Raw genomic sequence first — 22689 nt, forward strand, 5'->3', positions numbered from 1 at the left:
TTTGTTATGCTTAGTTTTAATGTGGAAGAGCCAAAGGCCATAAGCTGTGATTAGTAGGAGGTAACAGAAAGCTAAGGTCCATCCAGCTTTCTAATTTAAGTATCCACATTAACATAAAGTTAACACTTCTGGGTTACACATTCACAAAACTCAAAAAATACAGACACCAGATTTTCAACATGATATGTAGAAGCAAAACCAAAACCCAACAACCAACTCCTTTCTTTTGGTGTTCAACTGCAAAGCAGTATGAAGTTCTTCTATTGAGTGTCATTAACTAGTAGCATAAGATAGTTAAGCAAGGAAAAAAAAAGAAAGAACTCACCTATGACTTAAGACTATATTCTATAAATGTAAAGATAGCTCAGAGAAAGCACTTAGGATTATAGCTATTTTTTCACTTGCACATATTCTTCACCAAAAAAAAAGTGAAAAATTTACTTGTTCTTTACATTGTCTTTTCTTCTTGCAGAGGTCATTGATTGTAACCAAAGTAAAAGCTAACTAATAGAGGGAAATATTTGCATTCACATCATTCACAACTTTCTTTTCTCCTAATTATCTCTTAATTTTTAATTCTTCCTAATTAAAAGGAAAACATGCCCAAGGCCATCCTGGGCTAAATCTTTATTAATGGAAACAACCCAGATCAAAGCTGCAGAGGTGGAAAAAGGGAGAGCAGGACATAAAGATGATTTTGGCTGAAACTAGCAGAGAGGGGAGTGAAAAAAAAAAAAAAAGTGGAAACTCCAGGCTACTGAAAACCGTACATTGGAGCTGGAAATGGCGTTGAAGATTTGGAGACAAGAAGATCAGGAAAAGAGAGAAAGGATCCTGGGCAGCCACTGGTGGAGACCAAGGTTTCCAGGACAAAGAAACAGGGAAGAGGCAGGAGGACTGAGTAAATAAAGCGAATAATCTCAGAATATGAGTTGGGGACAGAAAAAAAAAAAGGTGACAGATGAGAATAGTTGGGCCCTTCATCTTCATCTGAAATGTAACTAAGGATCTAATTTGGTACTTCCATCAGCAGCATTACTTACGTATGCATCTAGAGAGGGTAGGATCTGGAACAAATCCCATTTTGCAGGTACATCTGTAGCTGCCCATGGTATTCAAGCACTCACCATTAGGGCATACTCCCTGTAACTGACACTCATTGATATCTGTGGGAAAATTGAAAAAAGTCCGACGTTGAAACATGTACTAAGATTTTTCTTTCTTCAGAAATTCTCTCTTTTTTAAAAAATATATGAAGGATAACTGTTACAAGTTAACACTTTAATCAACACTTTTCCTCATACTGGCACGTGATTTATAACCCTTTCAAACACTGCTGAGAACATAACAGAAACAAAATTATTTTTATACACCATTCTTAAGTACTCTGAATTAGAAAAACAAATACACTTTGATCAGCTTATCAACCCTTCTTCTCCTGACTAGATGATTGCTTGCACAGCTCAACACAGCTCACAAGAACATTGAAAGACAAGTTTTAACCAATCCATTATATTTTACAAAGGGTAGAACACTGCTTTCCACATTTAATACAGTTTTTATTAACATTTATATTTAAGAGTATACTCAGTGGTTCAATATGCTGAAAGAAGCAGAGTGCAAAAACATCATCTGTAGCCCAAAGGAACCTGATGTCAAGAACATGCTTCAGGGAGCACAGAACACACCTGGCATGGAAAGAATTGCAGCTGTGACAGTGGCAACAGCTTCCTAACAATTATGCTGAACCTGAGCCAGCAGTGCCCTGGCAGCCAGGAGGGCCAGCCTAGGATGTCCTGGGGGGCATCAGGCACAGCATCACAGCCAGGCAAGGGAGGGGATTGTCCTGCTCTGCTCTGCACTGGGGCAGCCTCACCTCCAGTGCTGGGGGCAGCTTTGGGTGACACAATGTAAAAAAGACACTGAACTATTAGAGAGTGTCCAGAGGAGGACCACAGGGATGGTGAAGGGCCTTGAGGAGCAGCTGAGGGCGCTTGGTCTGTTCAGCCTGGAGGAGACTGAGGGGAGACCTCACTGCGGTTACAGCTTCCATGTGAGGGGAACAGGAGGGACCGGCACTGATCTCTGCTCTGTGGTGACCAGTGGGACCAAGGGAATGGCCTGGAGTTGTGTCAGGGATAAGTTTTGAAGTTGGATATTTGGAAAAAGTTCTTCACCCAGAGGGTGGCTGGGCACTGGAACAGCTCCCCGGGGAAGTGGTGACAGCACCAAGGCTGACAGAGTCCAAGAAGTGTTTGAAGAATGCTCTCGGGCACCTGGGGTGATTCCTGGGATGGTGCTGTGCAGGGCCAGGAGCTGGACTCGATGATCCTTGTGGGTCCCTTCCAAGTGTGCCTGTTCTGCAATTCTGTGAACTGCTTTAATAAAGTTTGCTGTTACTCGGCCACCTGTGCAAGTGTTGCCTTCAGGGTCTGACTGAGTAATCCTCCCATTCCCCAAGCACTGGGCCTCAGGTCTGTATCACACTCATGGTTGCATTTGTAGTTCACTTACTGAAACAGGACCTGTCTAATAATCAACTGGATACCATCTGGAACTAAGTCAGCCAAACTAGGTTTTTATTTCAGGGGACAACAACAACAGAGTTTGCACTGATAATCCAAATATCAAAATAGTAACAAAAATAAAATTTAAAAGTCCTCTAATTCATAATTATCTGTGTCATAAAATATCAAAATAGTAACAAAAATAAAATTTAAAAGTCTTCTAATTCATAATTATCTGTGTCATAAATTGCGATCTCCTCTTTCAGAAAAATTGAGAGCGTAGACTGAAATAGAGCTACCTTAAAATATTTACATCTATTATTTTTCCATCACACTTTTCCTCCCTATCCTCAAGGCTAGGAAAAAACACCTACCCTGCTGGGTAAACAAACTTCATGTGGAAGTTAGAAATTCCAGCTCGTTCTTTAAAAATCAGGTATTGGTGATCATTTATCTAAGATATATAATATTTATTATCTTTCCTTTTTGCTTTTATAATACCAACCTCATTATATTTGACCTCATTGTATGTTGCTTCGTAATTCAACACCATCACTCAGGGTAAGAGGTTGAATATACAAAAAGTAAGAGATGTGCCAAAGTTTGCATTTGGAAACCTATAGAAAGATTCTTTCCTCTTCATTTTTCTCCATAAGTTTGGCTACCTGTCCCATGACACAAGAGTGTACAATACAGAAGACTCTGGCAGTTGCCATATCAGGCACATATTTTTCTAAATACTGTGTTGAGCTTATCCCTCAGCTCTTCCAGTGCTCTACCTAATATAATATCTTGACACCACCTGGATAAACTTCACTTCTATGCACTTAGCCGTGTGTGACAAGGAGTAATAATTTATATCCTAGGACTTTGGATGAAATGTGATGGAAACCACATGAATTACAAAGGATCAGCTCAGCCTCAAAGGAATTTTCAAGTGAAATTCCCAGACTATATGACTTTCTGACCTCAGAGGAGTGGACTATTTAAAGAGGAGAATGGTATAAGAAAAGAGCAGAAAAACCAGCTGAAATATTTTTGTACAGTAGTCTACTTTTTGTCCCATTCAATGTTTAAGCAGGATGACATCCCATATAAGAACAGGAGGATCTTATTTAAGGATTGCATTAATACAATCTTTATTGTATAATATTTATCAAGCTAGACATTTTCAGATGTACTTGAATTTTATGAAGTTTCTTCATCAGACTAGGTTCTTTCTTTCACCCTAAAATCTCAAAATATGATCAAAGGCATCTACACAGTCTCAACTGACCCCAGAAGAGAGATTTTCACTATTCCAATACCATTACAATTTGTGAGTATTAAAGAAATGAACTTAAATCTTAACACTTAGCAAACTACAGATATTATTGAAACATGCCTAAATAGAAACACAGTGATGCTGCTGTAAAGTTGTTGGGAGGAAAGGACATATTACTAATGAGGTATTTTCCAAAATTAGGTTCAACTAGAACCTGATGGAACAAAATACTCTGAAATATCTAGATGCTAATACAAAGAAAATACTGGAACACTCAAGAACCCTCTGTTGAATTTTCTATCTGTTGGCAATTTGGGTTGTCAGATCAGTCTTCAAATGCTAAACCACAAAACGATTCTACTTGCTTTGATAAAGCATTTTCTCTGATGTCAGAAATTAGCTAGAGGAAGAGATACTTTACTCTGAGTACAGGAAATATGTCATTATCTGGGTTCATTTCAAAATGAAAATCCTTAGTACAATTACACAAATTACACATACACTTACGAACAAAAACCATGTACAGATTTTGGAAGAAGAGGAAAAACAGAGAAGAAATTGATACACATAATGAAAATAATATCTCTACTTCCTACATCGTAATACCCAGACATTTTTAAACAACTTTCTCCCTTTCCAAATTCTCAGTATATGTTTTTCTTTACAGGAAAACTAACATATACGACTGGGGGAAAATGGAAGCTGTCTGCCAAGCGACATACATAATGTATCACTTTTTTGATGGCTTTTTCTGGAATTAGAATTAGCAGAAATGCTTTGTCTCATGAAAACAGCATTTAAGTTTTACATCAGCAAGGAAGACAGCTCATTTTAAATAGTGACAGTTTGACTTAGATTTGACAGTTCTTATTTTCAGTAAAAAAGACTAAGTCTCTTGTTTGTTAACTATTACAATACATTGCTATTTACATATATGTTAGCATGAAATGGATGGCACTTTTTCTTTCTATCTAGGAGAATAATTCTACCCTTCTGCATGTTTTTAAGCAAAGTAAGTAATTACATGGCTTAACATAAATGTATTTGTATTCTGAAGGTTAAAAATGATTAATGATGCATTCTTCACTTATTAGATAATATAACTTTACTCATTTGTATCCACCTTTATTTTAAGGAATGTTTAAAAAATCTATATATGGATAAACTTTATTATTTGAATATTAGAAGTATAAAAGTTTCAAGGCATTATTTCCTGGAGTGGCTGGTTTGTGGATACATGGGATCTTCCTATAATTCATGAATACACAGTCATTCTTCTTTCCAAATGATTCAACTATTCTGCAGGAAACATTCACAGATGCTGTCATTATTGCCTCAGCATTCAATCTCTCTACAGATGAACTGTTCTAGTATGTCTTGTACTAAAAACATAATTCCCTATTCACATGAGCTCTGCTATTGCTATTTAATGTGGGCACTGCTACATTAAAGTACCAGCTTATTTATAAGTAAATATCAACTAACAATCCTTCTAGAGTTATTGATACAGATATTCCTTTTGCTAAATTTGTCCAATTTTTAAAGTTAACTTCATCGTGCATGTGCCAGTGCCTCAGCATAACTTAATTACAGTGCATTTTCATGCCTCTTTTCCTGGTCATGTCTACTCAATGAGCTCACAGAATAGCTGAGCTCATGCTCTATGCTGAATTACACAAGCTTGTCAAGGGACTCCACAGAAACAAGCCAGAAGCTGACAAAAAAAAAAAAAGCCACCTCAAATTTTCAAAAGAAACATATATACACAAAGGAATAGTATTTATTTAACAACTCGAGCAGAAAAAAAAATTCCTCTCAGATTTTCTATCCATTTCAGACTGTGGTAAAAGGCCACCTATCCAAAATGTTTTCTACCACCTGCCAGCCTGCCCAGCTGCGCAAATTGCACTGGAATCAACTTTTTCAAGCAGCTCAAAAGGAAATCTGATTCAATATTAGCAGACTTTTTTTTTTAGCCTTCTATTTCTTGTATATGGACATTAAAAATATTTCAATTCTACATTAGCATAGGAATAAAAATCCATTTACTCCATTGTAAAAACTAGAGAAAAATGTCTGAATAATGTCTTGTGCAGAAGTACAAACTGATGGCATGCTTGAGGAGTAATTTGATCAAATGCCTTCATCTACACAGAAGAAATACTAAGGGGCTAGGTAGCAGTACTATAAAACCACACACATGCAAATAAAGCCTTCCACAGAGCAACCTAATATAGACTTTCAGTTTTTGAGAAAAGGAGAGCAATAAAGTTCCACTGGTAGAAAGCCTCTGTTCCAGTGATACAAAAAAAAAAAAAAAAGATAATTTAAACCAGGAAATATTCCACACAGCACCTCACATGGCTCCATAAAGAACTCTCACAGTAAGCACTGTCATTTATAATTTATACAGAACTGGTAAATAAAGAATTGATTTTTTTTTAAACAGTTGGTGTTTGATAATATGACCCTTTCTCAATGGTAATAAAGGGGTATAATCCCACTGACCTGAAAGAAGCATTGTCAGTTCTGCACTGACCGACAGCCTGACTCTGTGCTGTTACCCTTTAGCATTATCCATGCCAAATATGTGGAACTAGTCCTTGGCACACTGTGTCCCTGGATTTAGTAGTCCATCCCCATGAAAGTCTGACTCATCCTTACAATCAGCTGAGATGGCAGTGGAAGCCAAATGCCATCCCAGTGGCCCTGTTGGGTGACTGCTTTCACAAGTTCACCCAAATACACAGAAGCTTTGCCACAACCAGGGTCTTAACAGTGATGTACCCTGCACACAGCACAGCACACACACATCTGAGCCTGCTGTGTCTCAGCTCCTCCTATACCCTTTTCTAAGCACAGCTGGATATATGGTGAGGTCAGCCACCACTGTGCTCCCAGCTTCAAATAACCCAGACACTGTAACCAAACTGCTGCTAATCTGTCCCACTAAGGAGAATTTAAAACAGGCTCTCTTAACTACAACAACAGTTGGTGTTTGATACCTTCCCAAACATTTTTATAGGTCTTCTGGGTGTTAGGTCAGCCTGCTCTCAGAAAATGCAATGTGTTAATGACTCACTGCCACTGAATTTCCTGGTGAAGAAAAGCAAGCTATAACAGCCATTTTCTAACTGCATGCCTGCCTGCTTATATGGAGAGTACAACTATGAACACAGTACTATCTTCGTGAATTAAAAAAAAAACCAACAACAACAAGAAAAAAACAACCCTCAAAACCAACCAAGCAAAGCAGGAAGGCGGGAACAATGTAAGATGGAGTTCTTTTAAACAAGTAAGCACAAAGAAACATTGAACTTGTTATAAACCATGATAATAACGTAGCTTTACTAAGTTCAAAAAGAGATTCATCTTCAAAGAACTTTACATCCATTATTAGAAGATGAAAGATGGAAATGACTGGATAAGCCAGATAACAAAAAGAAAATTTACTTTGCTCATGTTTTTTCCTGCTTGCTTTCCATGAATGTTTCCAATGAAATTTTATTTGGATTTTTGTCCAGTGTAAGGCAATAATCAAGGCTTCATACTAGAAATACCCCAAAGCACTTTACTAGAATTTTGGTCCATATATATTTAACACAGTCAGATAAAGAACTGTTTTTACTCATGACACATATAGACATTTGCATGGGCTGAGTATCACAATACTAAATGAAATTTCCTTCAGTCTAAAAGCAGGCAACAGTTAATATCACCTATTTTCTTCTAATAACTGGGATTTAGAGAAGAACTAAATACTCCAGGGGAAAAAAAAATGCAGGAAACTTCTGAAAAACAACCTGACCCTTATCTGTTGCTCTTCTCTAAACAGTTCCTGCTTGCCTAAAGACCAAAACCCCCAGTGATTTTTCAACAACTCCACCTGTATTTCCTCAAGTATGGATTTACTTGTTCAGCGCTCTGACATACACTGCACACTAGGGAATTGCAATGACCAAAAAAGAAATGTATCAATCAAAACTTCAAATTCTGTCCTAAGGTACTTAAATTTCAGTGACAAACATTTTCACACCTAATGAAAGGTTTCCCTCTGAGTGATGCAGAGGTATTTATGCACAGAAAAGTAAAATGTAGTAGAATCTCTTTCTCAACTGAATGACACTGCACAGAACTCTCTGCTGGAGGGGAAGACACGCTGCAGAGGGTCTTAACTTCCAATATTCTGCTTGCATTCTCCAATTCTACACTGGCTTTTAAATTAGATTGAAACAGTGTTTGTGACTGCATTAGCTGCTGTCCAACAGTACTTTGTTTCTTTACTGGAAACCTACAAGCAACTTCTCTCACATTTCCTTGAGCAATGTTATACCTAATTCAATCACATCCAGGAAATGAATCATTTCAGCTTTATTCTAGGATTAATGACATTTAACGCAGCCTGAGTATCCTTTATCCAAGAATAACAAACCATGCTAAGTGTAAACATCCAATCCTAGGAAAAATTCCTGTGCCTGCTTAAAACGAGATCTGTACCTGTCACTTACTGTTGAAAGAATACGCTTTGCTTGGTTACTGTAAAACATGCCGAGTTATTTACTACACCATAAAGCTCCTTTAATTTCCCCTTTTACTGAAATAGCAAGCAAATATGGAAATGCCTCACAGCCTGCTTCTGTTCTACACATTAACAGGCCAACACAACCTGAAGGTGATGGCTGCTACAGCCAAGCAAAGTGGTGCAGAAGGACTGAAGATCAGCAGAGAGCTGCTCTGCTACAGAGCACCCTAAAAAGCTGATGGCTGGAGCATCAGCTCTGCAGCGTTTCCCTTTGGCAGCTTCCAGCTGCAAGGCTACTTAGGAAGAGAAGTTCACTGTGTTTTGGCTGTGCTAACCATTACAACAGCTTCTCAGACCACCCAGGCCCAGCTGGCCTCATGCAGAAATGTTGAGGTGGTGTAAGCTGTCTTCTCTGCCTCCAGACTAGTAAGTCATTCGGACACATGGAGCAAGGCCACTGCCCACCCTTCTTGGATAGCGAGCGATGCCCATATTTGGTCACAGAATGCAGGAATTTGAAACATTCCTATAAAATTAAATTCATTCTTTCATTTCCAGGCTTAGCACATTGAATTTATGCTTATCAGAATAATTGCTGCTTGGAAATTTTAACCACATTTAAGTATTATCTTAAAATTCTACAACCGACCGTACATGTTTATTATCATGTTCTGCAATCTTCTGATATTACATTATTTAAATCTACCTACTCATTTTAAATAAAATATTTTTACTCAAGAAAAGCTGTCAGGTGTTACTGCAAGAATTTTGAACAATGTAAATGCAAAAAAAAAAATAGCCCTTTTAGAAAGAAACCACTGCTACTATTGATGTAAATAATGCAGTCAAATTTCTTTTCAGGAGAACTGACAGCTTGGAAATTATAGGTTCCACTATCAAAATGAGACTGGGGTTTGAATTTATTACTATTTTATGCTGAAGTAACTACAAAAGGCATTTAAAATTTTCATAAACAAGCCTGAAGAATGTTAAGTGATTTAGTATAAATTAAAAAAATAACCCCTCTTCTGAAACAATAGATCTCACTTGTATCATTGAGTTTGCTATATTACAAATTTGGGAGGTGATTTTTGATTACATGAATTAATATGACTCAAAAAAACAATAACAATCCTGATTTTCAAAGTCATATTACATGCACTAGAAGAAAACAAGACATAATTTCACAGTTCTTAATACAACACATAACAAGGCATGAAAAACTAAATATTCAACTGCTTTCAGCTAAGACAGTCATGATATCCAGAAGGCTCTTATAAAATTTGGACCAAGAATAGGAACTTCTAGAAGCCAGGATTTCTAGTCAGACCACCACAGCCCTGGTAAGTTCACTGACCTATTCAGAATAAACTTGTGGCTAGAGATGCACTGCAGCCCATCCCATCCCATCCTCTCTGTCCCAAGTGGCTGGGGCTGGAGGACACAAGCAATCCCAATAGCTGACTACAGCTCTAAGCACTGTGGAAAGATAAATTTCTGAAGGGGGACTTCTACAGCTAGCTCTGAAATCCCACCTGTATGCTTATCAAAAACTGACTGACCTTGCTTAAATTACTGAGTAATAAAAACAAATGGAAAATATTTGTCCCCTTCTGATGCAAAGAGAACAACTTCCAATAAGTACCACACACCCTTAAAACACTCTGCTGCATTTAAGCAAAGAAAGCTGTCTAGATCAATTATATACTAATTAGAATTTGCCAAAGTATTTGGGCAACTTCTTCATTAAAAATGACCGAGTGGTCAGTCATTATATGTTATTTAGTAATATCTGCCTTGATAGATGTTTTCATGCTGTAAGTGCTTTAATATGCATAATAAATCATGCTGTAAATTTAGACTGGGACATATAATTTATGTCAATTGTAAAAATTTGATACATTCTGATAAGTTAAATACTAGGCTTCACTGTGTGCCATCTGACTGGTTGACCTCCAAATTGACTCAACATGCAGGCATCAGTTTTTATTCTCCTTATGAAATATAAGTTACAATCAATTACGTATTAACACCACAGAAAATACTGTTCCAATTGTTTCTGCTATAGCTACATTAACCACTATTAATACCCTCTAAGAAAAATACAATATCCAGATTTTACTGCCTCCATTATAGTTGATTGTTTCAATAATAACTTGATTAGTGAGAATGAGAGGTAAAAGAAACAGAAACCTAGGCTTTGTTGTTAAATAAACTATTGCAATGTTTTTTTAAATCAGAGAAAAAACAGTTGCCTGTTCTAAGAAGTGACCCACTGATTTCTGTGAGCTAGCAGAATAGCAGCAGCAGAAATCAGTCCAACTCATTTTGTGCTTTTGCGTGGAATTTACCGGAATGCCAGTTTGCAGAGCCGCACTTCTCAAACACATAATCAGTGTCCAAACAGCAACCCAGCCCAGTTTCTGGAGATATACTTATTTCTCACTATGATCATCACGAAAGAACTTCTTTGAAAGACGGTTGTTGACTTAGTGAGTAACATTAAACAGCATTTCTTATTAACAAAGCTCTTTCATTACTTAAAACTAGTGAAATAAATACACAACATGCAGAGAAAACAAATTTATTCCTGTATTTTAGGGACAAATGTCGGAGGGAAGAATATACCTAACAAAATTTATCTTAAATCATGATGAAGCCAAGGGAAAAATGCTTCAAGTCCCCTGAGCATGTGATTATAGAATTCGATCTATCAACATACAAGTACTAGTTTCTGCAAGCTCATAAACATTTGATTTTAAGAATATAGGAACTTTCCAAGAACTTCCATGCACTTTTTGCTTCATTGCAAAACAACAAGTGTTCAGGTATTTTTCCAGTTCTTCAAGATAAGATTTCTAAAGTGCTCTGCTGGCAATATATTAGTTTCCTGAAAAATGAATCCAACCTTTTCACCAGCTGTTTTTTCCATTCTATTTCAGTTTTCCAAGAAAACCATTAGCAGACTAAGGAAACAGTAAGTATAACTTTAAGCAGGGAACCAGAAATTAGCATTGCATGTGGATTCCAGCAAAAAGTTGCAACACTGATAAGCTGCATTTTGGCTCTAATGACAGCCTTAGGGCATCCATGTGTGTACATGTAATAAATCACCCCATTGAAAAGATAATTACTGAGGGGGGAAAAGATTTCTTGATAGTAATTACACTAAACTGCTTGAATTAACATACTCACAGACGGTTCTTTGTGGTCCTGCTTACACATTAGAGAGAAGAATGCTTGATTACATTAGTTCACTCACTTGAAAGGAAAAAAAATAATGATCTGGTAATTATTCACACTAATACTCCTTAGTTGATGAAGCCTATGTAGACTTTTGACTGCAAAACCGAAGTAGAACAAAAGGTTAATTAGGCTTTTAGGCCCGAGTTTTCAAAGGCAGTGAAAGTTGGACAACATCTAGGTGAAAAAACCAATCTCTTTTAGCTGCAGGCAGGGATTCAGAAATATATCCCCATTACTATGTGGTCTGGCAGCCCCGGTCCTTTCTAAGCATGGACACAGCATGTGTACCCTTTCAGCAAAGAATAATTTAATTAAAACTTACACTTGCATATGGACATGCTGTTCCACTCCCAATTTAATTGTCAGGATTCTTAAAGGAATATGAATGCTCCCACGCCAGCGGCTTACACAGTTTTCTCCTGCCATCAGCGGCTGTCCGTGTTAGTGATATGGACAGCTCTTTCTTTCTTCATTAGCCCTGGCCTCTTACAGAAAAGCATGTCTGCTTCAGATAAACAAACAGGACACTTCTGGCTGACCCGTTGAGAAGCACATGCTAATGACCATTTCAGGGCTGAAATGCACCCTGCCAGCAGCTTTCACATATGAAGCTAGCTTTCCTGAAGAACGTTCAAACAGAGGTCAAAATCCTGACCCTCTGAAAGGAAATGGTAATCTTGTTACTTACTTCAATAGGACTGAATTCCATCGTGGCTTTGTTTCATGGGGATTCCTTCTCCCATTTGTGTGTTCTTATTGGAATGTGTTAGTGAGCAAATTACGCAGGAGCTATTTAAACCTCAGTAAAGCAATAAGGGGAACCTTCAACAGCTCTCGAGGGTCCAGGTCACTGTGACCCCCAAGATACGTGAAAAGTCTCTTTTCCAGCCCGCGCGCTTGAAGAGTGAGTCGGAGCTCTTCAGTATCAGTCTCAAGGCTGTTTATTGCATCTTATCTCTAAAAATGTTTCTCCTGCCCTGCCGAGGTCTGTCCAGCAGGACAGCTCCAGACACACTGCCTGCCCCTGGGGCGGTGTTATGTCTTTATACCAAAAGCTACGTATACAATGTTTACAATTACTTTCCAGCCCCTATCACCTATGTTATACAGTGAGCTTCTACTCTAAACCAATCTAAAAGTGCCAACATCACAGCAGAAGGTGGAGGCAGAGAAGAAGAAGGAGAAAGGCTGGACACGCCCAGATACCTCCATCTTGCCCCCTGAACCCCCATTCTGGAAACCCCAAAAATCTATTTTTACACCCTGTGATAATTTCACTATTATGCTACTTAAACTGCTGTGGCTTGCTGGTCTTCATACAAGGCTAGTAATTTGCTCCATGGGTCATAATCAAAACCACAGGTGTTCTGGGCTCTGTGCCACGCTTTCTGAGCCCCCTGGCAGGGGTCCTGGCCACTCTGGACACTCAGAGGGATGTCCTGAGTTCCTACAAACAGACATGACCAAATCCCTCTCCAGTTAAGTTAGGAGATTGTCCCCATCCTAAATTCATCAACAGTCTGGTAAGATAATCCTACTATCATTTTATGATTAAACACTACATTATAAATTTCCATGTATCAACTACAAGTTATATTTAGAGTCTACAGCTCACTCTGTTCTGGGACAGTGACAGCAGTATAAAACAAACTGTTCAAAGCCTCATATTTCTTGCAATTTTAGTCATGCGGTACAAAAATCTGTCAGGGGAAGAATTATCAAAATCCAGTGCAAAACCCATTGATTAGCCTACCAGGTACAGATCTATTTCTGTACACTATCATGGCGGTACTCAGTTCCCTCTTATGCTCCTACCCACAGACATATGTTCTCTCTCTATCAGCCTGTCGCTGCTCAGTGAAACAACCTCCTGGACTATTTCTGGCAGACCATTTCTAACTGTCCATAACTCCTGAAATGGATCTTAGTTTCCACAAAACAAGGTTTGCTGACACCTAGGTTCAACCTCTTCAACCAAGCTGAATGTCCTACTTGCCTTGAAATGCCTGCTGGGTTGCTGCTGTCTGAAACTATTGTGTGTTCTGTGGGGTATTCACATGACTACTGAAGATATCAAAAGCTCCTGCCTCTCCTGGATCATGCTCAGAGGGTTCCATGAGGGCACAAATCCATCATGGCATCTTCTATACACTTTCCAGGGTCAAAGTTAGAAAACCTCTCTTTTGCAGACTCTGAAAAACCTTGTGACTGATACATGGAACAAGACAGACTTTCAAAACAACTGGGACCGTCTTGCTGAAATGCATCCCCTGCATGTTTAATTTGAGGCATAAAAAGGCTGCCCATTTACATCTGACACTCAGTTCCTTCACCTTTTCACTTTGCAGTCCTCATTAGCAACATGTTGCCATCAACATCTCCCCATCCCTTTCTACTTACTAAGATGACTTTACAGTCTTCCACTGCAGAGCAGGGAACAAACTCTTGAGATGCAACTGGCAGCTCTCCTCCATTTACTTTTTTAGTGTTTTGACCCACCCAGTCCTCCAAACGTCCCTACCCTGCAAGCTGGTAAACCACTAGGTACAGACCTGAGCAACAGACAGGCTCAGGCAGAGAGCAGCTCACATCTCCCTCAGCAGTGAAACAGCATGATATTTGGGTTTAGTGCTCTACAAGCTTTATTATTTTGGTGGGCAAATAATTTCTTTATGCAACTGGCTATTGTACATTCCCTCATTAACATGCAAAGTGAAAATTTTCAGTTAAATAAGATTAAATTTATGTCCAAAATGCCTACAAATATCCTTTAACATCAACTACTCTTTCATTCTCTCCAACTCTTCACCAGCACTGGTATTTGTTTGGACCTCTTTATTGCTTGCAGTATCAATACTGATCAAGGATCTTTGCCACAGCAGTATCAGCTTCACTTGAACTAATTTTTCCCTTTCTTCCCAAATCTCTCTCCAGAATACTGCTGCAAGATTGCTTACATTGTCTCAGAGCTCCTTGCTCTTGTGCTGTGCCAAACCAGTCAGACAAGCAATTAAGCTTTTTCCTACATCCTCTGCGCACCTGGCACCTCCGTGCAGCGCTCCAAGATACACAGAAAGAATGAGCATTTGTCTGTGGTCATCTCTTCAGCTGGCCAGATAGAGATGCTACAGACCAGGAGAATCCAAATGTCCCAAGCTTTGCTTAGCAGCTGCATGATCATGCAGACCCCACAACCCTGTATGTTTTGATAACTTCTATATTTGCCAGCAGGCAATAATGATCTCAGAGTAACACAACCAGCCTGTGTCTAACTCCATGCATCTCATCTGCACTATGCACATTCTGGAAACAGGTGGGTCACTTTACATGGCAGCCAGGTACTCATTCTTTTCATCTCCACTCGCCAGGGATGTTATCTGGCTTTTCTCAGTACTGTTGTGCCCAGCCTCTTGAGTCCAAAAGAATTGTTCTCTGATTAGTCTACACTTTCATGATAACAAAAATTGTTCTGCATTGCTAGTTTCATCTGACTTAACTGAATATGTCCACATATTCACTCTTTGGCAAAAAAATCTGACAAAACAATATATTTCTACAGAAAAACAAAGTAAAATAATCCTTATGAAGTCATCTTTATACATCATCAAAGAAAATGAGGGTATACATAAAAGTTTCAGAAGTTATGTTCCCTGGAGGAAAAAACTCACTCTTACAGAGTTGTAAATATTTAGACAGTCAAAAGTATACCCAACATTTTTTCCCAAATATAAATCAATGGACCAGAGTAAATAATCTAAATCATCAATATCAGAGGAGCTGTCACAGAAAGCCAGTACTAAACTAAACACAACCAATTTGGGTGCTATCATACCTTGACAAAAGGTAGCATTGATTCTCTTGTAGCCTTGTGGGCATTCCATGATAGGACCGTATCCATGGTAAGCTGAAAAAAAAAAAGACATCAATTAAATACTGATCATTTATTTACTTGCAGAGACTGACAGCTAAATTATTTTATATTAAAAAATTATAAGATTTTGTGAAAAATAGTTATGCAAAAAAGACAAGTTAAAATTAAAGATTGTACAGGCAACCTTAATTCCATCTTTTTCAATGTGTGCCACTTAAGTCTTCAGTTATTGTGTTAAAAAACAAAACAAATCTTTGAAATCAGGATATCTTTCATCCTATTTGTTCTGAAATATTCAAATACTCACTTTTGCAAACCAGCTACAAATATGATGTTTGGAAAATATAAAGTTGAAGATTCATTATGGAAACATCTAGGATTTACCTAACAGAGCTGTTGCATTTTAGAATACTAAACTTCACTTCATTTGTGAAGTGGTCGATCAGTGTAAACAGTCACAGATATAAATAATAACACTGAATAAATATTGAATTCAATTTTGCCAAACTAGAAAGTTTTCAGTTAACCAGCTTTTTATTTCTATTGATTGTTTCTTTCCTCTACTTAAGGTTGCTTTTCCCACTGCAGAAAACCATTTATTGTTTCTTAAACATCAAAAATGTGAGCAGTAACTTTGTATAGTTATGCACTAAAAGCTAACTTCTTGGCAAAGCCCAGTACTTTATTAAGCATATAGAACTAAACTTTTGGCACTATGATCACATAAATGCTTTTAATAAGAGTCAAGAGAGTTTTTCTTAACTTGAATGTTACAACAGAGATACCTTACATTTTCTCAGATCTTTCGCTTCATTTCAAACGTGTTCCAAATGTTCAATAGACAAAACCCCCCAAAATGCACCAGATTTATTCATTTTCATCTTTAAAGTATATAAACTGTCAAGACAGAACAACCAAGTTGCCATTGATTGTCTTCCCTTCACATAATGCCTGAATGGCCCATTTATCCCTGCAGCTTACTTTAAAACTGGCACTTGGTTGACTGTAATGATGGGGGGGAAGAAATTGTTTTAACTAGTTCTAAAGCTTTGCCTATTATTTGGAAAAATTTAAGTGATGATCTTGAGTAGCAGGCTTTGGGCTGAGATAGTTTTATTTCAAATATCAGTGAATTCTTTAAAATAACTGCTTAAATAAAACACTGTGATTCTCCTTAGATGTTGCATAAAGTGTAAAATGGTTAAACACACAGAGTAAAAACACATCAATGTTATTTCAGTTCTGAACATGTACTTTTCCATCTCTACACTGAATACAATTACTCTAATACCAACTACAACTTGAAAATTTTGTCTCTCTACTCAACCGGCAGCTACACATTTAGTTGCCAAAGCAGATTTTTCAGTCTTTTCCTAATGTTAATATTAAAACGAGTTGAAATTTAAGGAGACTTCCAAAAGCACAATGCATTAGTCTACTTCTGGTCCCCAAAAATGTCAATGAAACCCTTAGTACTCATGTTGGCAGATTCAACTCATAATTGCACTCGTTATGTCCTAACTGATTTGTGCTTGCCATAATAGACCAAATTTAATCCACACTAAAACCAGGAGAGTCTGTAACTTTCTGTGGGCAGGAATGGTACCCTGCAGTGCAGCCTGCTGAATGAAAACAGCTTCCAGTTGCAGAAGGAGACCAGCCCATAACCTGTGCCAGGTCTTTTCCAGAGCTGCAACACATTTTCCCTCGCAGGGTGACTCAGCTGCTCTAGGAAGTGCAGTGCTGGACTGAAGTCAGAGATTTTAACTTCTCCCTCCTTCCTCATCCTCCTACTCCCACAACAAACAGGAAACTGGCAGCTGTTTTCTTCCTTTCAACAAAGAGCAGAAATGTAAGCAAGTCACAGTAGAGAAGAAGCTTGCTCAGTGATGGCTGGTGATCCGTGTGGGAGCTGGATGGAGTCCAACATTACTTACCCTTTACTCACCTAAACAACATGTTTGTAATTACTAAGTTAGCAAGAAGCCTGACCAATCACAACATCTCCCATGTAACACAGAAAGACCCTTCTTCTTAAAAGCTGTCTTCTGTTAAAAGCCCTTAAAAGGGAGATCTGTTCCAAAACTTCTTTTGGTTTTCAGTGATACTGACATCCCATAAACTTAGAGGCATGGCAGCTGCCTCAGGCCAAGGCACTTAAATTTGCAACAGGTCAGGAGCCCTGACTGAGCAGTGGCTGTTACCCAAAATACTCAAGTCCTTACAAAGAGGCAGAGCCCTCTGTAAGACCATGGGAACAAGACATATGCAAACTTATGCATGTCCTTAAGTAGTTGACCAAAGAGAGAAGTACCTGCTAGTGACACTAAAGTATAGGCTTAAATATTTTGCTGACGTGGGTTAGGCAGAAGATCACAACCTGATTACATAGTATTATAAAAGCATGTTCACTTTTAATGAAGTTTATGAGGTATAAAACCATAAAAGTAAAAGGAAGTCTGCTTGCTTCCAAAATATCTAAAATAAAAAGGGTAATACCAACTTAACGAAATATCAGAACAGGTCAGAATTATATGGGAAGAATGTGGGACTAACTTAACCTGCTGAAACACATCTATAGATATCACTTCACTGACAACTTACTATTTATTTACTTGACTCCCAAGTTTTTCTATCCAATATCATATAAATTTATGTATATAATATATGCATATTCTTTTTACCACTGAAGCATTCTCAATGTTCTAAAAATAAAAACATTTGATGAATATAAATCCTTCAACCTCCACTCTAGACTTCCATTAAATCTTCTATCAAATTTACGTTTATCTTTGAAAATTGTTTACTCTAGAGAACCATAACACTTCAATACTGTCACAAGTCTTACTTTGACACCTATGCCCAAAAGATACTTTGACCCGGATCCAGAAGAGATTTTTGGTTTTCAGGTTTTGTGCTGAAGTTCAAATTCAACACCTATAACATTCTAAGATGCTGAAAGATCACTTAAACACCTGCAAAACACTAAACGTATCACCTTCAATTCTTAAAAATCTAAAAATTCACCATTTGCATCCATGCAGAATTGCCATAAGACATGGCATGATTAAATAGCATCATGCATAGAATCATTCCTAAATCAAATGTAGCCTAGATAAAATACACACACCATTACTAAACCTTCTTGACAGATTCAATGAATATTCACACTCACACTACCAAATGACACTCTTGATATGACACTGTATTTTAACCTGGATAAAATATATAGTGCACCCTTCTCCTCCTCCCTTCTCAAAACACTAACATACAGTGAGAACTCCCACCTAGAAAGATGAGAAATGTGTCCTATTATGTCTAGGAGACACAAATCCTTACTTTCCAGGAATGCTTTAATCAGAAGAAGAGGACTATTCCAAGTGGCACCATTCTCTGTCTCTTCCTGAAATCATACAGTTACATTCAAAAAAACAATTCCAAATGGAGCCAGAAAGCAGGAGTGAGCATGACTCATACTGTGAGTAATTAAGGGCTCTGGGAAAGAGACTGGGTTCCTAGACCTGTTCCAAGAATTGTTTCTACATTTTATGGATTAGGGCATCTCCTCATAGGTATAAAATGTAGATTAGAAATTATTCTGGCAGATAAAGGAACTCTGAAGTGTCCCATCTTGAGCAAGCACGCTACTCATTATACTTTTTTATAACAAAAGGACATTGCTCATCTCATTAGCATTTAAACAAATTATTCAGTGTTTTGAAAAGAGTGGTGGACTTCCCTTTAGGAGAGGTTTTTAGGTTGAGTTCAAGCACTTCTCTGTACCCACTTAGGAAGCATCTATAGATCGGAAGTTTGTCACAGTTTCCCTGTTTGGTTGCTTTTAACACTGTGCTTAGCACCGTGCCATTAAGCAGCTGCCTGATCTACACATCTGCTGTGGATTCCAGGCTGAGACAATCAATATTTTACCTGAACTGTGAAAAACTAGCAAGTGAGCTTCCTTTCAAACCAGGCACCAAAAATTTGTATTAGTAGTTCCAACCAATTTTTGGTTTAAACACATTTCAGGCTTTTGTGATTTTTCTCATAGCACACCTACATCCCAAATAAGCAACATTTCACTTGTCACTATGATTCTGATGAACTACATTTCAGTTGTAGCTCAATTGCATTGCCCAAACTTCCTGAACTCTGTCAGGATGGTGCTGTGACCACTTCCCTGGGGAGCTGTTCCAGTGCCCAGCCACCCTCTGGGTGAAGAACCTTTTCCTAACATCCAACCTAAGCCTCCCCTGACACACCTTCAGGCCATTCCCTTGGGTCCTGTCACTGGTCACCACAGAGCAGAGATCAGTGCCTGCCCCTCCTCTTCGCTCACAAGGAAGCTGTAACTGCAGTGAGGTCTCCCCTCAGTCTCCTCCAGGCTGAACAGACCAAGTGACCTCAGCCATTCCCCTTACAGCTTCCCCTCAATGCCCTCCACCATCCTCATTGCCCTCCTTTGGACACTTTCTAACAGTTCAATGTCCTTCTTAAATTATGGCACCCAAACTTCCCCCAGCACTGGAGGTGAGGCTGCCCCAGCTCAGAGCAGAGCAGGACAATCCCCTCCCTTGCCTGGCTGTGATGCTGTGCCTGATGCCCCCAGGACATCCTAGGCTGGCCCTCCTGGCTGCCAGGGCACTGCTGGCTCAGGTTCAACTTTCTGATTGGCACTGCTCTCCAGCCTCTCCCTCTGCACATACATCCAGGGCTGCCCAGGGCCAGGTGCAGAATCTGGCTCTTGCCTTTGTTAAATTTTATACAGTTGGCATGCACACTCCTTTTAGAATCTGTTTACATGCAACAGGAATAAAGTAGATACCTGAGTCTTATTAACTATGACCTTCAAACACCCAAGGAGGCTCTCTTTCTAAAGCATGTCAGAAGACAGACATACTCAAATGCACAAAATGTTTCAGAAACTAGCAAATCAGACTGAGTCACCATAAATTTATATCAGTCTCCTATGGAAGGAGGAGACAGAGAAATAGGAGTAATAGCATATTTTCTGCTGGAATTGTATTTACATACACATTAAGACTTTCAGAGAAACACATGCTTCCAAAAAAATCAAACACTGAACATATTTCCAGCATTGCTATCTGAATAACAGGGTCCTAGAAGAACTAGGTAAGAATGACTGCAATTTAATGACCTATTTTTGGCCCAGTAAATGCAGGTCCACTCCATCTGCAAAACAGAGATCACATTATCTTTTCCCATCTTTCATTTAATGCCGAAAATATGACATGACACAGAACTATTATTCTTCCCGCGCAACAATAATATAATTCACAAAAAGTTCAAGAGATTATCCTCACCAATCATGCAAATAATTCTGAATTCTTTTCTCATTATAATATGATGTCAAATCATAATAAAATGCTGAAGAGAGTCTTTGTCATTGTCTAATTGTTGGGGAAGATATTTCAAAAGCAGAGGAAAAAAAACAACCAGCAATTTAGAGCCTGGAAGACCTTGGCTCCAAACATGAAATTTCATCTGCAGTCCCGAGAGGTCACTGCATTCTCTCCAAGCAGAAACTGGCGCCTTTATAATTCAAGATTTCTGTGCAAACTTAAAAAAAAACCAAGAAGTCCAGCTGGAAAATCAATGTGATTACTCTTCCTGCACTGAGTAAATGCAACAGTCCATCACTGACTCAAAGGAGGAAGAAGCAGGGGAAAAAACCCTATGATGTCAACTTTGCTGGCTGCACCAAGTGACTGCATATTGTAACTCTGCTGGCATGCAAGGGAATTCCAGTTTCTACAACCTGCCCCTAATCAAATCATAGCACATTTTTTCTACTAGGTTCCTTTGGTATTTCTCCCCTCTGAAAAAAAAGAAAATACTGCTTGAGGGGAATAACAATAAAATAGCACTTACAGGGCTTCTTGGGACATTTCTGGCATTTGTTAAAACCCCAGGAGGTACCCACGGTTCCACAGCAGTCTTCTTGCTTGGAAAGGCCAGGAAGTGCTTTGCCACACTGAAATAGTCAGGTAAAGAATACTCTGGTTAGTGATACTGTACAACACTCACTTCCAGTACAATGTTCTTTTTCAGTCATTTTGGGTCAACCTCTTGCTGTGACACTGAGGATTCAATGGAGCTCCTAACTAAACTAAAATGGTGCTCACACATTGCAGAGGCTCTCTACACAGGCATGAATAAATTAAGTGACATTATTATTTTCCCCCACGTTACTTTGAAAAGGAGAAAAACCAGAAGAAAACAGTATAGGAATGAGTGAGCATATTTCTAAGGTAGTAACTCACTGCTGGCAGCTATTGTTTTCATCAGAAAAACATGCTTGCCCACTTTTTCAAAAGGTATATGAATTATCTCAAATACCTTATCATTGCTGAGGTCAATTTCCATTTCTCCACCAATCAATAACATACTTATTACGCTTTATAATGATAAGACTATTAATATTTGGAAGCTTACAACATACTAGTTATGTTCTTGACTTGTGCAATTTTCTTCCATTTTGCATGGTAAAGAAAGCTTAAATGTATTTCAGCTGCAGACATTAAAAAGACCCCCCCCAAAACATCTAAACCTGCCAGTTAGGTATACAATGGAACACACAAAGCCCAGGAGAAGTCCACAACAGCTGCACTTAGTAATACTTTTAAAGCAAACGTGATATAAATAGGCACTGCAGCAAGCAATTCTAATGTGCTGAAGTGTGAATCCTCAGTATGGCGTGAATTGACTTTCCTTAATCTAACTCTGCTTTCTGACAGCGTGTAAACCTCCGACCCAAATGTTCATTGCCACATAGCTTTCAGCTCAGGATAGCTGGCTCATCCTATGCCACAGGCTGTGGCCTTGTGGTTGCTCTCACTTAGCTGGTAACACAGTCACTCTGCAGTACACACACATGCTGAATGCACAGGCACTGACAGCTTCCTCCAGCTTTCCCAAAATTTTTCCAATGTGTTCTTAATCATACTGTCGTACATAAGCCAATGATATTCCTAAAGCAGAGTTACCCTGTGTAGTTTTACAGTGTGACTACTAACAGGATAGCGAGCTGCTCTACAAGGGTTCTGACTCATCAGAGGGTCCCCTCTACATGGGGAGGGGACACTGATGAGTCAGAACCCTTCCCAGCAAAGCATCATCCCAGCCATTTTCTCTCACAGATACTCCCCAGACACATCCTGAAGTATCTCAACAAATGAAAAGCAGCACCAGTTCACTATTTAAACATCAGACTGCAGCTCAGCATGCACAGCACGTGAAGCTTAGATCTGCGTCAAGG

General features: G+C 38.6%; 1 protein-coding gene across 2 annotated transcripts in view; it reads right to left on the reverse strand.

The window, feature by feature from the left end:
- The window catches only part of LTBP1 (latent transforming growth factor beta binding protein 1), a gene marked incomplete at its 5' end in the record, with an annotated part of 186771 nt that overhangs the window by 67902 nt on the left and 96180 nt on the right, over positions 1-22689 (reverse strand). For both annotated transcript variants that reach the window (XM_084202889.1, XM_084202890.1), the window contains 3 exons: positions 1044-1166; positions 15372-15443; positions 21303-21405. In XM_084202889.1, the coding sequence (XP_084059015.1) occupies positions 1044-1166; positions 15372-15443; positions 21303-21405 (298 nt within the window). The remainder of the gene's footprint in view (positions 1-1043; positions 1167-15371; positions 15444-21302; positions 21406-22689) is intronic.

The sequence above is a fragment of the Fringilla coelebs genome (assembly GCF_963513975.1).
Source record: "Fringilla coelebs genome assembly, chromosome: 3".
NCBI lineage: Eukaryota > Metazoa > Chordata > Aves > Passeriformes > Fringillidae > Fringilla > Fringilla coelebs.